This window comes from Rissa tridactyla, chromosome 1, assembly GCF_028500815.1.
Source record: "Rissa tridactyla isolate bRisTri1 chromosome 1, bRisTri1.patW.cur.20221130, whole genome shotgun sequence".
In the NCBI taxonomy this organism is placed as follows: Eukaryota; Metazoa; Chordata; class Aves; order Charadriiformes; family Laridae; genus Rissa; species Rissa tridactyla.
In genome coordinates, this window is record NC_071466.1 from 26,131,033 (window position 1) to 26,147,956 (window position 16,924).

At 47.8% G+C, this 16,924-nt stretch overlaps 1 protein-coding gene across 3 annotated transcripts in view; it reads left to right on the plus strand.

Annotated features, from left to right (window-relative positions):
• The window catches only part of MTUS2 (microtubule associated scaffold protein 2), a 351,967-nt gene extending 335,225 nt beyond the window's left edge, over positions 1-16,742 (plus strand). For all 3 annotated transcript variants that reach the window (XM_054220594.1, XM_054220605.1, XM_054220613.1), the window contains 5 exons: positions 1,513-1,586; positions 3,147-3,245; positions 4,667-4,786; positions 7,392-7,489; positions 11,831-16,742. In XM_054220594.1, coding sequence (XP_054076569.1) covers positions 1,513-1,586; positions 3,147-3,245; positions 4,667-4,786; positions 7,392-7,489; positions 11,831-12,047 — 608 coding nt within the window. In that variant the 3' untranslated portion in view covers positions 12,048-16,742. The remainder of the gene's footprint in view (positions 1-1,512; positions 1,587-3,146; positions 3,246-4,666; positions 4,787-7,391; positions 7,490-11,830) is intronic.
• The last annotated feature ends 182 nt before the right edge of the window (positions 16,743-16,924 follow it).

Sequence of the window (16,924 nt, forward strand, 5' to 3'; positions counted from 1 at the left end):
TCATCATTTTCAGTAGCACAAGTCTGGCCATGCTGAGCTGACCAAAGCCACATGCTGGTGCAAATCTGCACCTCAGCACCGTTACCTTAATTTTATGTTATGGTTTTTCCACAGGATTTGATGCTGCAGAGAGAGCTGCTTCCTCCCTACCAGCTCAGTATCTAAATAAATGTATTTGTCCATGCTTTAGCTGACATTTAGCAGATATCTGTACAATCGCCCTCTTTTTTTTTTTCTTTTAAATATAAGCATGGTCTAATATTTAAATAGCTCTGGTAGGTTTTCCCACAGCTTTCCCCAGACCAAGCCACATTGCTTAGCTCTGCACTGTGTCAATTAGAGACACAGTCGACAGCACAACTTGAGCTGAGAACAGCCTATTCCCCTTTCCCGTAGGCAGAGATGGTATCATCTAGCGTACGATTTTTAAATTAACATATACAATTTCGAAAATAACAAAAGAAGAGCTGTTCCTTGCTTGAGGATGTTCATATCTGTCCATTTTCGTTAGTATTTTCTGACGATAAATCTTGGCAGTGGTTTATCAGGGCTCTGGTGGCCAAAGTTTGTACTCCCTGCTCTGGTGTGGGTACGAAATGCCCTCCTGTGCATGGAAAAGGCATTGCAGCAGCTGCCGTCTGGTGCCATGTACAGGGCACTAGAGCAATAGTATTATTATTGCTGTTATTGTGTCTAGCGAGCAATAGTTCGAGGGAAAAACCCCATAGATCTGGGGGTAAAGACACAAAAAATAAAGTGTCCGAGTACCAAAAAGGTAGGTTCTACTGCTGTACTGAATGACAATTTGATGCCATTGGTTTAGAGATTAAACTTTATACTGCTTTGGTTATTATTAAGTCCAGTGTGAGTTGTTCTAGTAAGGAAACCTTAAGTCATGTAATATAAATAGAGGAGTTTTTTCTCTTCAGGGTCTGTCAGTCTCACTGATGCAATAAACCTCACGGGTCATTCGCCACAGCTCCTGGAGAAGTACTATCACATGTATTTTTGCATCCCAGTTACTGGCCCCTCTATCTCTATCTCAGGTTGCCTGGGCTGGAGAGTGTGGGCCCCAGCAAGGCCACTTCGGCCCCCAGAATATGTCGAGGCTTGGCTGTGGCTGCCTCATGTGCAGGCAGTTCAGGTCTCCAACCCAAGCTTTTAAATATATTCAGTGTAAAACTCTTTGATTTGGGGACATTCACTCTGGGTATGTCAGACTGACCCTTTTCAGATCAGAGCCCCTGAGAGCCGGGAATTCTGAGCAGTTCTGAAAAGTCAGAATCTGTTTGTGTAGAAATAGAGGTACCCGCAGCCACTGAAAGAGCAGGAAATCCTGATCCTCAAAACAATTCACCTAAGGTCACAGAGTATATTACGACCAGTTTCCTACTCAACCTCCATGCCCTAAAACTCCATCCCGAATTGCGCTTGGCTCCTGATGTCTGTGCTCTTGGACCCTGGCTTGCTGGATTTCACTTAGCAGTGTCGTGTCTGTGTGTCTTCCCCCAGAACTGAATACTGCTCACAAGCTGGAAAAGGCACAATTAGAAGAGAATTTTGAAAAGCTGCGGCTGTCACTCCAGGTTAGCAGTTTTGTTATTCCCCACCCCTGGAATGATGTTGTGGAGCAGCTGACGGGGCAGCCCCAGCCCCATTGCCAGCTGCTTCTTACCAGCTCTAGTACCTCTTGTCCTCTGCCCGGCCAAACTGGGATCTGGCAGCAAAGGTGCCCCCTCAGGTTTTTTCCTCCCCTGCCTTGGCTGGTTCAGCAAAATACTATCTGAAAGAGGAGCGAGGGAAAACCTAAAGGGAGGAAAAGGCAGCTGGATAGAGCAACGAAATGTCCTTTTGACCCTGCTGGCGGCTGGCCCAGCATGAGGAGCAAAGATGAGCTCTTCCCTGCATGGTGGGGAGAGCTCCAGCACCTGCCGTGCCTGTGAGCATCACCTTCTCTACGTGCTACCCTCGGGCAGACACCCCCGGGGCTCAGAAACGCTCGCCTCTCCCTGCCTGGCCCTGTGCCTGTGCTTTCAACTCTTCCCCACTGCCTGAAGACAGAGGAGCCAGTCCCGCGTGTAGACACGTCTCCATTCCCACCGGAAGGCAATGCGGTCCCTGGTGAGGGATGCCCCGGGGCTGGCCCTGCTGTGCAGCCAGGCTGTGGCTGGCCAGGATCAGCCCTGCCCATCATATCTCCCACATCCCACTATTTAACACCAAGCTCAAGATCATCTTGGCTTTTTCAGTCCTTCTAACAATTCCATGCTGTTCTCACTCTCTAGATGAAGAAATCCCAAGGAGTGGAGGGCAGAAACATGCCCCTGTGATTCATGCTAAGTTTGGAAATCTTGTGTGAACAAATGAAAATGCCACAGCAAATAATGCAAGCTCTGTTTGATTTCCTAGGCAGAGATGAATTGCACTTTTTAAAACCCCTGACGAGCACATATCGTTGCACCCAGCAACTGCCACTGCCTTCCTCAGGCGGCTGTGACAGTTTGAGGCGTGTCAGCAGTTTTGCAATGAGCACTGATGTACTGTTATGGCCAAGAAATTACATGTATGAAAGATAAGAATACCAATTTCACGGCAACTGTGGCTTTTACAGATGTTGTATATAGAGAGGTAACAAAAATATGATTGCTTAAAATAACATGTTGTTCCTGTGTATAGCTCTGAGATGAAATGACGATCTTTTAAAGCCCACACCACTAATTCATTGTTGCGTGTTACCATGTTAGAAGCCCAGAAAGGTGAAGGAAGCAGGGACGGGGTATCTACCGCCTCATTCAGGCTCTAGGGACCACACAAATGATCTCTTTCATGCCTGTGATAGTAAATGCCAGCTCACTTAAGGAAGGACATGCTCGTTCTCATCCAGCCCAAGGTGATGGCGTGATTTAGCATCAAAGAAACTTCATGAACTAGTTCCAGTTAGCGTCAGCCAGCCTCAGGCGTTGCAGAGATTTGGGGATTTCCTGAGGCACTGGGTTATCACTGTATGTTCAAGTGGCCTTGCATAAAACATACCACCTTGCAGAAGTTTCTAAGCCTTGTTCGACTCCCCTGGTGGTTTCTCAGTGCAGATTGACTTGTATGAATGTAAGAGGGGTGATAACACGGTTGATGTGTCTCCCGTCCAGGACCAGGTAGACACCCTCACCTTCCAGAACCAATCTCTTAAGGCCAAAGCAGACCGATTTGAAGAGGCTCTGAAGAAAAACACCGAGGAACAGCTGAAGGTAAATGGCGACTATAACTGTACGGTCATCAAGATACATGTTTCTAAGTATGACTCACATCATGCGATTAAGTGGATGGCAATGGGATCCTTACCCCAGGGACTGGGGGGCAGGTCCCAACCAAGACCCCAGTTAGCTTTGACGAGGAGTCAGAAATCTTCGTCTAGGTTCATAATTTTCTGATTTTACTTCTTTTTCTTTATTCTTTCACCCAGCATTTGTAGCTCTATTTCCAACACATTTCACATTTCATTAACTCCATCTAGTACATCCTTACTGTTGTCTATTCTTCTTTGCCTTCTTCCTCTCTTTACTTTTTGTCTTTTCACATTTAGGTTTCTTTTTTTTTTTGTTGAGTGCCTTCTGAACTAACTTGTTTGATATCCTCTGTATCCCCTCATTTTTTTCTGGGCTTGCAGGGGACAGCCCTGTCATATGAAATATTTATTCAACTGCTGTCTATGGGGGCCATGCTGCTTATTTACAGTGTGTAAGTAAACACACACTGCAATTATTTATCTGAAATGAAATAAATAACACTGAAATGACCCTCCAAAAAGAGGTTTCTTTTAACTTGGGGCATTTCAGTGTGTTCACAGCACAACCCCATCGGCAGTTGTATCAACAGGACAGGGGGGACAGAACAAAAACAGTGGGGTGAGGAAAGGGCTCAGTGGGTTTTTAGGTGAGAGCACTCCTTAGGAAAGGAGCACAAATGTCTGGAACAGGTTTGGCCATGGGACACAGGTAGCATCTGTCCCTTTCCACCTCCACTGTACTGATTTATGTGAAAGGACAAATTCTGCTGTGTCACAGTGATGTTAATGCTGAGTACCACCAGGCAGTTCACTGGGAAAAATACAAACAGCTTAAGTCAGCAACAGTATTTCATCAGTGTAATTCAGAGCACATCTTTTGCCCATGAATCGAACCCTGGTGTCCCCTACATCTGAAGTTCTCAAGCAGAGGAGGAATTTTTTCCCACTGGATCTGATCTTTGTTAACGGGCACCGTGATGCAGTGATGCAGGCAAGGCAGAACACTGTAGTTTTCCCTTCCAGCCCCCTTTTCCAGTTTCCTCAGTTTCGGGTTTGTACTTTTCCTAAGCCAAAATACCTGCACAATCATAAAACACCTCATGCAATTCCCAAGCTATGAGTAGGCATGAGGTTGCTGAACAACCTGGCAGCCCATTCTTCTAGCCATGAGGCTGGTCAAAAGAAAGGTACCACTAGCTATCCAGCCAAAGGGATGGTCTCAAGGAGAATATCAGGGTTCAGATGGGCTGTGGAGGCCCAAGTCCAGGTGGTTTTCACATCACTGAGACTCTCAAACCACTGTCTGCATTGAGGAAACTTTATCTTATGGTGGAAGATGCATTTATGACTGATATGTATCCAAATCACTGGTATATTTCCTAGATTGTACGAGCTCCGTATCTGCACTTAGAAGAAGATCTGAAGAGCTTAAAACATGTTCTGGAAATGAAGAACCATCAGATTCACCAACAGGAGAAGATGATTATGGAGCTAGAAAAGCAAGTGAGTTGTCATTTTTCCTCCAGAGGAGACGTCACAGAGATGATAAAGTAAAAGTTTGGTTACAGCAGATGAACTTAAAAAGGGTGAGAAAACACATGGTGTTGGGGAAAGACACAAAGAGGTTCATAAATGGCTATGTATTGTGCTGTTCCACTGTCAGCCTGCGTAGCTGATTCTACTGTACCATGTGTCAGGTTTTCACTCAGAAATTGGGATCTTATCCCATCCCTTGATTTCTCCTACACATCCGTTGATCTATATTGCTTTTTCATGCAATACCGGCGCAGCCTGTTACGTTAGCCAGTGAGGCAAGTGGTGTAGGAAGAACGGAGGAAGGGGAACTTTGTGGAAGGCCAGGGCTTTATTTTGTACACCAGCCTGCACCATGTGCCCCAACAGGAGTCAGGTTCAGGGCTGGAAAGGACAAGTGGAGGAAGATTGAGATGTGTGTGTCTTGCTGCTGCTTGTGCAGGCATTTAGGGAGCTCCCAGCCGCGAGTATGAATTAGCAATATTCAGCAAGCAGTCCCTATGCTGGGAAAGGTCTCTCCAACCCTAAAGCGATGCTTTTCTGCAGCCTGTGCTGTTTTCTCATCTTTTGCTTGTCGGGGTCCCTAATGAAGAACTCCCCAGTTCACCATCAATTACATTTTTTTGTTGGAAAGGGGATTGATTTTGTAAGGCATATCCTACAGTGACAGTAAACGTGTGGCGTGGTGGCAGGATGAGGCACCACCTCAGCTGGGGAGCCAGAACAGCTGGTTCAGCACAGCATTCAGCAAGATTTGTTTCCATTTACGGGGAAATTTGAGAACTCTGATGGTGATTTTGCTGAACAGATGCTTGAGTAAGTGGAAGTAGAGAGAAGTGCCTCTACAACTGAGGCTTGTTAACTGTGCTCCTTCCAACACGCTGCTCCTGGAGCAAAGCCAGCATCTGAAAACATGCGCTGTAGTGTTATACTGAAAAAACAAAAAATCCCAAACAACAACCTACATAGTTCCTGGTCATTTTGCTGCTTTTGCTAATTAACCACATGTGAGCACACAGTCCTGCTCCTGCCTTTTATCACAGTAAAACACTGGCCCTACTGTTGTCCAAAGGCACAACTGCTTTCTCTTTAAAGAGTTACCTTTATAGGTGCAAGAACATCTTCAGGGCATCTCCAAATGCTCTGAAAGATGGGGTGCCTCACAAGGGAGCAGGAGGGCATTTCAAATACAGGGTCAGGCTTGGCTCCTTGTCCTCCCTAAGGGAGGCTAGAAATGAAGGTGGCAGGAGAGGAGTGGTATAGGGTGAGGGTTGCAGTGGAGGGGGAAGGAGATGCACAGATCTCTTCCATGCTTCATGCTGGCATAGCTACTACTTATTAGAACTATTGAGGAAGCAGAGAGGGTACCCGTGGTAGTGATGCCTCTCTCAGAGCATTTCAAAACAGGGCCAGAATCCTTGTGCTGCTCTAACAAAATATACTGGGAGAGGCCAGAATATCTAAGAATCGGGAGTATCCTTTACAGTTACCTGCATAGACTGGGAACCACTGCACAAAACTGGTGTCTCCACCATGAAGTGTGAGTTATTGCAAACTCCTGTGCACAATATTTTGGTTCTTTATAAAAGGTTGGGAAATTTAATAACCGAGCTCACACAGAAATAAGGTTACCCTGTGATATCTTGTTTTCTTCCAAAAGTGTTGAATCCAGCAAAATTCAAACTGCTGGAAAACCAAGAACTAAGGTGATAAATTATGTCATATTCAAAACTTGGGGAAAAGAGGGCATCTGAGGCTGTGGTACATTTTACTGATGTTTTAATACACTGCTATTGGCATGCTCAAACTTTGTCCTTGAACTGTCCTGAGGAAAAGCTACCTATGCTTGGGATCGGATTAATGTCATTTAATTGTAGCTTAAAGTTAAATGACTAGTTTAAGCCTGTCATTTAAGCCAACACTGCCAGCAGTGGAGGGAAGTGTCTCCAAAGGGCAGCCCACCTCATGTGAATGCAGCAGCCATCTAAGGCTGCTTCTGGGCGTAATCCGCCCTGGTGGGTAACTCCTTCCTCCCCATACCCATGGAATCACAATCCTAGAGGTTGGATACCAGACATTTATGTCCAATGAGGTTAGTTGAGCTGGATGAGGCACATCATACCACCTGGCATTCCTCCTTCATCGATAGGCTGACCACTCCCACTACAGTGTCCTCTTCATGCTGGGCATCCCCATGCTTCCCAGGTGCCACCAGCTCCCTGTCCACAACAACAGCTGGTAACGCTGGCGCCTGAGGGATGAAAGTTGTCAGGGCATCATCAAGGAAGACGTTTTATTTGTGCTGACAAGACTAAGAACCTCCTTTTCCTCAGTTAGAAGTAAGGGTTGGTTCGGCTCTGCCTCCACTCCATGCTCTGCTGATGACCCCACTTGCTTCACCAGTATGATGTGGTGTGAGTCAGACCTCTAAGTCTCAGCTGCATCTCAAGATGACCACATCCATCTATCCCCAAATTTTAGAATTTGCTCTAGGGACAAATAAAGATAAAGAACAAATCCTCTTGGATCAGGTGTTGGGCTTTCTTCAGACTTAACGAACCTTCTTTTGTTGCAGGTTGAGAAAAATTTTAAACTGGAAGAAAAAATCACCATGCTGCAACAGCAGAATGAAGAACTCAGAGCCAGAATTGAGCAAAATACTGTCATAACAAGGTTTGTGCTGGTATTTGCAATCTGTCTGAGCCTGAAAGGAGACTGCAGATCTTGGCTGCCCACGGCTGACACTTATTTCAGAAGGGGAAAAACTTACTTCCTCCTGAACGTCTATTGGTGTCCTGATCTGCTTGTTTTATTAAACAATCCTTTTTATATCGGGGTTTGCTTACTCTAACTTAAGGAATGCCACATATCTGTCTGTGTATTTCCATGATTTTGACATGCTGCTGAGAGCAAAGTTGCCGGTGGCTTCTGATCTCAGTGTCAGTGCCCTGAGACCCCTCAGTTAGTGGGTAACAAAGGTGGGAAATGGGGCAATTTCAGAAGAGACATCATCACGGTGCCACTGTCACTCAGGCAGGGTTATCCTTAGGTGGGTTTTTTCATCTGCGCTGTCTATTTGCACCCTTGTCACAACCTGATAAGGGTGACACGGCTCCGTGTGTTAGGTAGTGTAGAAATAGAGAAGGGCAGGACAGTCCCTGTCCCAGAGAGTTCATAGTCTGCTGTAAGGGAAGAGACGGCAGCTGGAGCCAGGCAGAAAGGGTACCAGGGGGAGATGCTGGAGCTGAACTTGTCCCAACACACCAGCTGTCACTGTTGCCCCAAATGATGCCATTGGCCTAAAATGCAATTTAATTTTTAGCTGACTTTTTAAAGCTTTGGTGTCTCATCTCTGGTTTCAATTTAGTTTTTATCTTTCCGGTGCCTCCTCTATTAACAGTTTAGCCTTTTAAAAAAATTGTCTCTTGCGTGTAGATATTTTTAAAAGGCAGCAATTGCTTGTACTAACATTCAGGTTGGGCTGAGGATTATGTTTCATCACGCCTGATTGTAAATAGCTGTAACACACGTGTCACTGTCTGAGGAGGGTATCTACATACAGCCTTTCTGTGCCCGGGGAGGAAAAGCAGGAATTTTTAAGGTCTGGTTCACCAGACCAGTTTGGGACACCCGCTTTTGGGCTGGACGAATTGTGGTCTGGAAGTGGCAGTCTCTCTCCAGGCCTGTGACGGCAGCCAGGGTGCCTGGTTCGGTGCTTGGTGTCTCCCTGCGCAGCAGCTCCCTGCCCTCGGCTGGGCAAATAGCACCCTCCGCACCCTGCCAGCAGCCGGCTGCAGCGCTTTGCTTCGTGCCTGTAACTGTGTAGGTACTGGTTTCGAAGAACATCTACCAGGAGAAATTCTGAATTTGAGGTCGGCCTGAAAAGTCAACTTAGAGGACAGTCATTTTCAGCAGTAGCAGTTTGGGGACAGCATCAGACAGGGCTTTGAAGCTGGAGTTGTTAAAACATGTGTTTTCCTGGCAGCGGTAGCCACCCCAGCTGCTCGTTTCTGTTGTGCTGGCACTGCCTGGGAAGTGCAGGGTGAACGAGCTCAGGGAGCTGCCCTTGCCGGGGAACAGCGCGGATTAGAGCTATTTCTGTTGATTTGCAGTTTGGGAGCCCGCGCGGCCGTGGCAGCCCAGCAGCAGCAAGAGGAGGGAGGGGAGCAGGAGGGATGGGGACAAGAGCAAAGCCAGCCTTTGCAGCACGGCCAGGATGGGGGTCCTGGAGGCATCAGGGGGCTGAGGGGCGCACTACAGAGATATTTCCAATCATAAGCCAAGGGCAGGTTCAAAGGAAGGGAGAAGAGCCTTGCAGGTAGATCATGCACCAGCTTTGGGCACAGGAACTCCACAGAATCTCTGCTGGGACTTCCCCAAGTGCTTGACTAAATCATCTGATTTCCCAATATCTCAGATTCTCCCTCCAAATTAACCAGCATTTTCTTGGTTCTCTGGACTGGGGATGTTTGAGGAATGGTTGTTTCCAGCACCCTAGAGATGAAGATGACCAGGAGGGTGTCTGGTCTCTGTTGGCATAACCTAGGCACCTACTGACCTCTCAGCCTTTTGGGAGAGGCTTTAACATGAGTTGAGGGCACGACTCAAGTGCTTTCCCCTGCATCCCTACCATGTCAGTGTGCCCCTGCAGACCTCTGTGGTTTTATGGCTGTGATTTGTTACAGCTCCTCAAACTGCAGGGAGGCTGGCAGAGGAACGCGTCTGATCGTAAGTCTGCAGTGCTGGGGATAGGTTAGGTCTAAAATTGGAGCATATATCTCAAGATACAAACTCAATAGTGAGAACACATTTGCTTTTACATTGCCTCTCTTCCTTCTTCTGTCTGAATGATGAAGAGGGGCTGAACGGGCATCTCTGCCTTTTATAAGCAGCAACGCTGCATCTGCCCATCTCCCTGCCCCTGGCGCAGCAGAGGCAGATGCAGGTTGGCTGGGCTGAAGGCAGAGTCTCTGCTAAAGGATGCCGGCACTGCTGGGCTGTGCGAGCTGCCACTGTCTCCATGTGGCATGAAGGTGGCTCTGCCTGTGTCCGGTCATGTCACCTTAGGTGACACGGTGTAAATTACCAGTGCAATGTGCACGAGGCTAAAATAAGTGCGATAAGCTCCTTTCTCCATCCGCGTGCCAAAGCAGGTCTCTCTGGAGGACATGTCCACATGCTGTAAGGTGTGTTCACAGGCATCTGGCTACTTTTCTGCTCAAACGTCTCCCTGCTTACCTGCAGGTTGCGTGTACAACGTGCAGCCCACCTCTGCCAGCAGATTGCAGCGTGCGTTAGTGCCGCAAAGTCCGTTGTGTGAGGGGCTCCAGAGGACGCTGCTTCCATGCATCCTGCCATACCTCCAGCAAGCAGCATTAAGCCTCCAGTGTAAAGGAGGCTGATACGTGGTGGTGGGCTGTGGGATGTGCTTGCCCCCTGCCCAAGCAGTACCTTTAGCAGAGGAGGGAGCGGAGCCCTTCACCGTGCACTGAGGTCTGTGCTGGTGTGAATCGCCTGCTCCCAGTATCCAGATGAGCTTTACCAGTCAGTCACACGCTAAGAGCTGCACAAAGGCAGGGAAGGCACGCGTTTGGGTTTTTTTCTTAGTGAATTCTGGCTGGAAAAAGGATGTAGTGGGGCTTTGTGTATAACTTTTATGGCCTGTCTTGTTAGACACTGCAAAAGAAATAAGTAATTCCATGTGTAGCAAGAGGTTTCCTATGGAGTTATTTCTTCAGGGTGAGCTCCCATGTGGACTTTCTCGTGCCTGTTAGACCATGAGCTCATGCCACAGCTGGTTCCCCAATGGGACTGCAAATAGGATTTTCCTCCTCTACCAGGCAAGCAGCTTTCTGAAAACTTTTGCCAACTCGTGTCTTTTAATCCTTTGACTCTGCTAGCCGCTGCTTCATGGTTCAAAACTTTCAGGGACTGGGAGAACAGACATATTCTTGATCACCTGAGCTCCATTTCAGTAGGAGCTAAGGCTAGAAAAGCAGAAATTCTTTTAAAATGTTTTTTTAAACAAAATCAGAAATGCCAACTCCACCCTCTCAGAGACTTTTGATGACACAAAGAGAGTGGACCAGCAGTCCGTGACATCTGCTATAGGCTTCAGGCTATTCCCAGAACAGGAGTTGTGCAGAATTTCATGTGTGCATCCAAAATCCACACCCAGCTGCTGCTGAACCCTGGAAATAGCTAGGAGGGAGGTTAGGTGCCTCCCTGTTTATTTCTACGGAATCTGAAGTTGCCCGTAAATCAAGTTTAGGTACATGCCCAGAGCTGCCCCAGGCTGATCACATCAGGACCTGGCTCCTGCCCAAGCGTAATGGGGCTGCAGAAGCTAGGTGTTCCTGCATGCATCCTCCAGGATGGTGGTGTTGCCAGCACATGCCCAAAACACTTGTCTGTCAGGTCCCGCAGCCTGCCTGCACTGCCCTGTCTTTTTTAAAACCAGTCACCTGGTTAGGTGAGACCTTACTGCAGTCTTTCAGTACTTAAAGGGGGCTTATAAGAAAGATGGGGACAAGCTTTTTAGCAAGGGCCTGTTGTGATAGGACAAGGGGTAATGGTTTTAAACTAAAAAAGGGTAGAGTCAGATTACATATAAGGAAGAAAGTTTTTACAATGAGGGTGGTGAAACACTGGCACAGGTTGCCCGGAGAGGTTGTAGATGCCCCATCCCTGGACACATTCAAGGTCAGGTTGGACGGGGCTGTGAGCAACCTGATCTAGTTGAAGATGTCCCTGCTCGTTGCAGGGGGGTTGGGCTAGATGACCTTTAAAGGTCCGTTTCAGCCCAAACTATTCTATGATTCTGTGATTCTAGGGACGGAATGAGACATGACACGACGGGACGGGACGGGACAGGACGGGACGGGATGGGATGGGATGGGATGGGATGGGATGGGTTGGAGGGAGGTGCTGGGGGTCCTGCCTGGCCCTGCCTCTTGTGCAGAACTGGCTGCATTAATTCCACCACCTTACATGTTGTCCTGCTTACCTCTCCAGGCAACTGTCAGAGGAGAACGCTAATCTTCAAGAATACGTTGAGAAAGAAGTGGAGGAGAAGAAGAAGCTGAGCAGGACTAACGAAGAGCTTCTCTGGAAGCTGCAGGAGGGAGATGCCGTGAGCCCCGTGAAACTCCCACCACCATCATCCACTTCTTTTTACCGCTGCTCATCAGAGGACTCCTCTCCAGCAAAAGTCAGAACCTTGCGGCGATGATTCGGCGCCTGACCCCCAAAGGTCCCCTGCCTTTTCTGCATTTCCAATCTGCTACATGTTACCATCCAGCGAAGTATTACCATCAACAGGCGCCCAGGGTTCGTGGCTGCAGGCATGCTCGGTAGCTGCATAGCTTTGCACTAGGCAGGGTACTCTTATAGTCCCCACATAGGAGCTCTTGGTTCTGACATGTTGATTAGGGTAGCAAAAGAGATAGCAAAAAGCTAGGACAGCAGAAGGTTAGGATAGCAAAATGTTTAGCTTGGTGTATTAACATTTTAACTATGGTTAGAGCCAAAAGTTGGAAACTACTATGTTAATGGTTCATCAGAATGAACTTTTGCTGCAGTATTTCAGGTTAGTTACAAATACAGTTCAAGCTGTTAATATTTCTGTATATGTGTCTGTGTTTATATACATGTACGTATTGTACCTTTATACCTATATATAGACGCACACACATATATATGTAGTTGAAGATGTTCTGAATTGCTTTTTTTATATTATTGGATACTACTAAGTGCTGATATATTTTCATTACAGTCAGCAGTTTTCTAACTCGTGCCTAAGACTTGTATCTAAATGAAAAGCATTTCTGTTTAGCTTCCCAGGAATATTTATACCCAATCTAGAAGAAAGTTACACAGAAGTAGAAGCGCCTTCCAAATGACCACCAAGTGGTACTCTATGTAACATGAACACCAGCGACTTTGAAATTTTGAGACAGTACTGCCTTTGAAACCATCACCTTTGCATTGACCACCAGATAAGATACGCATACCATTCACTGCTTTTTAACTCTTAGCATCGATATTGTAAGTGGAGATAGGCTAGAGATGAGAAACCTGAGGGTTTTTAGCGAATTTGATAGAGGTTACTGGTTAACGTGTTTCAATTTTAGTGAATTTAAATCCTAGTTAGGTCTTACCTTGTTTTACCTTGTCCTGGTTTGGGTACAATTAAAATCTCTGGTTGTAGGTTCCGGTCCATTTTGATTTATTTAAAGTCCCGTAAGCAAGAAGGAGAAGGTAAGTTATTCAACCTCGATCTTTGCTTGCCAAGAGGTTTCCAGTATTAGGATGAGATACCGGGCACCTGATAGGGCTCCGGGTTCCTCCCATCTGTAACACCAAACAGTGGTGCAACACCAGTGGACTACATGGGCGCAAATGAGGTCAGAATTTCTTTCCTTCCCCATATATATATTATTTCACATTGCTAAAGCTTACCCAAAGTTCCAGAGCACTTTTAAGGTTCATGGAAAAAAGTGGCTAAACTACCTTTAACTTTCCCTGCTTGGGGTTCACCCAGGCTTGGCGTGACCCCCACCCGAGGGGGTGGCGAGGATGAGGAGTGGATGGGGTGGGACGGGCTGCAGGTCCCTCGTGGGCACTGCTAGCAAGAAAAAAAATATGCCTGAGCGTAAATTTTTTTGAAAAAAAGGGAGATCTGTGGGATGCTTTTCTACCCAGCTTGGGGCAAAGAGCCTGCGTGCATTCCTGCTCTGAGCACCGGGGTCAAAGTAAGCGAGAGACGGTACGTGCAGAGAATCCCCGGGGTGCAGGAGCACAGCGGGGAGGGCGGCGCTCCTACCCGGCTCTGCTCGGATGGGAGCTGTGCTTCAGCTTTCCTGGGAAGTACTCAGGATTCACAGACGGCAGCTTAGATACAGCTTCAATCACCATCAAAGCGCCTGTGGCCTGTTCCACAGCACTAGAAAAAAAAAAAATGATTTTTTTCTCCTTTTTAGAGAAATTTATTTTTGTAGCAGCTTTTGCATGATACTGTGATAAATTGAGCATCTTGTTAGAATAGATCCTGCCACACCAACTACTACTGTTGAAGTGCATTACTAGATTTTAGTGTGTCCAGCGAGTACAACCTGAAAGTAGGACAGGCACCCAACACACACAGGCCCACAAAGCCCCTCCTTGCCAAGTACAACCTTAATCACTTTCATACTTGCTAAATGCACAGATATCTGCAATACCTACTGCATTGTCATGTTGCAGTCTGCCCAAACAATTCTGAAACAATGAGATCACAGGATCATAGAATGGTTTGGGTTGGAAGGGACCTTAAAGATCACCTAGTCCAACGCCCCTGCCATGGGCAGGGACATCTTTCAATAGATCATGTTTCTCAAAGCCCCATCCAGCCTGGCCTTGAACACTTCCAGGGATGGGGCATCCACAACTTCTCTGGGCAACCTGTTCCAGTGTCTCACTGCCCTCACAATAAAGAATTTCTTCCTTATGTCCAATTTAAGTCTACCATCTTTTAGTTTAAAGCCGTTACTCCTTGTCCTGTCACTACAGGCCCTGGTGAAAGGTCTCTCTCCATCTTTCTTACAAGGCCCCTTTAGGTACTGGAAGGCTGCTAGAAGGTCTCCCCGCAGCCTTCTCTTCTCCAGGCTGAACAACCCCAGCTCTCTCAGTCTGTCCTCGTTGGAGAGGTGCTCCAGCCCTCGGATCATTTTTGTGACCCTCCTCTGTACTTATTCCAACAGGTCCATGTCTTTCCCGTGCTGGGGGCCCCAGATCTGGACACAGTACTCCAGGTGGGGTCTCACCAGAACAGAGTAGAGGGGCAGAATCACCTCCCTCGACCTGCTGGCCACGCTTCTTTTGATGCAGCCCAGAACACAGTTGACCTTCTGGGCTGCGAGCGCACATTTCTGGCTCATGTCTGATTATTCATCCACCAGTGTCCCCAAGTCCTTCTTAGCAGACCTGCTCTCACTCCCTTCGTCCCCCAGCCTGTATCGATACCGGGGATTTACCCAACCCAGATGCAGGACTCTGCACTTGGCTTTGTTAAACCTCATGATGTTCACATGGGCGCACTTCTCAGGCTTGTCCAGGTGCCCCTGGATGGCATCCCTCCCCTCTAGCGTATCAACTGCACCACTTGGCTTGGTGTCATCTGCAAATTCGCTGAGGGTGCACTCAATCCCACTGCCTATGTCATTAGTAGAGATATTAAACAGTACTTGTCCCAGCACAGACCCCTGAGGGACACCACTTGTTACCAATCTCCATTTGAACATAGAGCACTTGACTGCAAGTCTCTGGATGCAGCCATCCAGCCAATTCCATATCCAACGCCCATCCATCAAACCCATATCTGTCCAGTTTAGTGACGAGGATGTTGTGTGGGACTGTATTAAAGACCTTGCAGAAGTCCACGTAGATGGTATCAGTTGCTCTTCCCTTATCCACCAACACAGTCACTCCATCACAGAGGACCACCAGATTAGTCAGGCGGACTTGTTGGTAGTTTCTAGGGGCCTCCTTTTTACCCTTCTGAAAAATGGGTGAGACGATACAACCAGAGTTGTTACCGTGATGCTAATATGAGCTTTTCCATGCTAAACACACTAGAGCATATTGATGGGCTCTCTGAGCCCGTCCTTTTTTAATTTATTCATTCTTTCCCTCTAATTTCTGGTGCTTTCCTTATCACTTTGTTAGTTTAAATTCATATGCAAGAGATGCTTCCAGCAGTGAATTGGGAGTGGGGCTTTTATGCTGGGAAAGCTGGGACCGATCCCAGCTCCACCATCGTTTGGTATCATTGCCAATCCCTTTCCCATCTGATTTTTGCCTCCCAATCCTGCCTCTCACTGGGTTCTTCCTTGGCACGGCCTCTGGGGCCTACCCGATGGCTAGCAAAGCTGCAGGAAGTTTTGCCTGACCAGTGGGGACCCAGAAACCCATCGCTGCAGTGGGCGCGAAGAGTGGTTCCTTCTGGTGCAAGCCCAGAAACGTGGACTTTTTTCCCCCCAAAAAGGTCACTCCTTTTTTTCCTGCTCTTCCTCTCTCCTGTCCCTCCTTGCCTCTGCATGCCAGAGTAGGTGTGAAGGGGAATGAAGACCCCCCGAGCATGCGGCCAAGCCGGTGACTCCGGCTCTCGCCAGGGAGCTGTGACCCTGCACGGTGAGCTTGGCATTCCCAGCGGTGTGGGAGCCACTTCTCTAGTCCTTGCTCCCCAGCCATCCCTGCTCAAAGATGAGCAAGGGGAAGCTTTTGCTTCTGGGGGCTGGACACTTCCCAAACACCGTGGCCACTGCGGTGGCTTTCCTGTTTTGCAGGGTAGGGCGGCCTTTGGCAGCAGAGGGAACATAGCCAGCGCCGAGCTGGGTTTTATTGCCCTTATGCTTTTGAAAAGGAGAACGTTTGATTTGGTTAATCTTTATTCAACGCAGCGGCAATAAAACCAGCTTATAGTTGCTCTGAAGGAGGCCCAGAGATTGGCACCGGGAGCAGGTGACAGCAGTGGGACAGCAGGAGACCCAGTGGCGAGCAGGGGGCACGGAGAGCTGGAAAAGCTGCAGGAAATCTCTGTTTTTCTGCAGGAAAGCGCTGTTTGGCCTCATTGGGACAACAACTCCCGTGGCTGCTGGCTCCGAGGGGTTATCTCGGCCAGCGGCAAAGTCTTGAGGTGGGGCCGGGCGGTGGGGAGGAAAGGAAAAACTATCAAGTGCAAAAATCAGGTATTTTACGTCTCTGCACTGATGGTGGTTGTGTCCCATGGACACGCTGAGGAGCCTCTGTACAGTTTCCCATGCAGCAGGAGTTCTGTGGTCCCGTTTACTATGTGGCTAATGATTACAGGAAGAGTTTGTATTATTTCGGTTATGATGTACAGATAAGTGTAATATATTCCTGATAATAAATACATGCGCCAGCGCACATGGGGGCCGACGCATAGGAACCAGCGTGTCCTGCCGTGTTTTCTGTATGTCTGTGCACACAGGAGCTGGAGTAAATGGAAAACAAAGCAAAACCCCATTAGAGAGTTACCCTGTGACAGTAGAGGCCAAAGCCAGACAGCCACTGAGCCTCCTGGCAGCGGGGCTGGGTGGTTGGGTTACC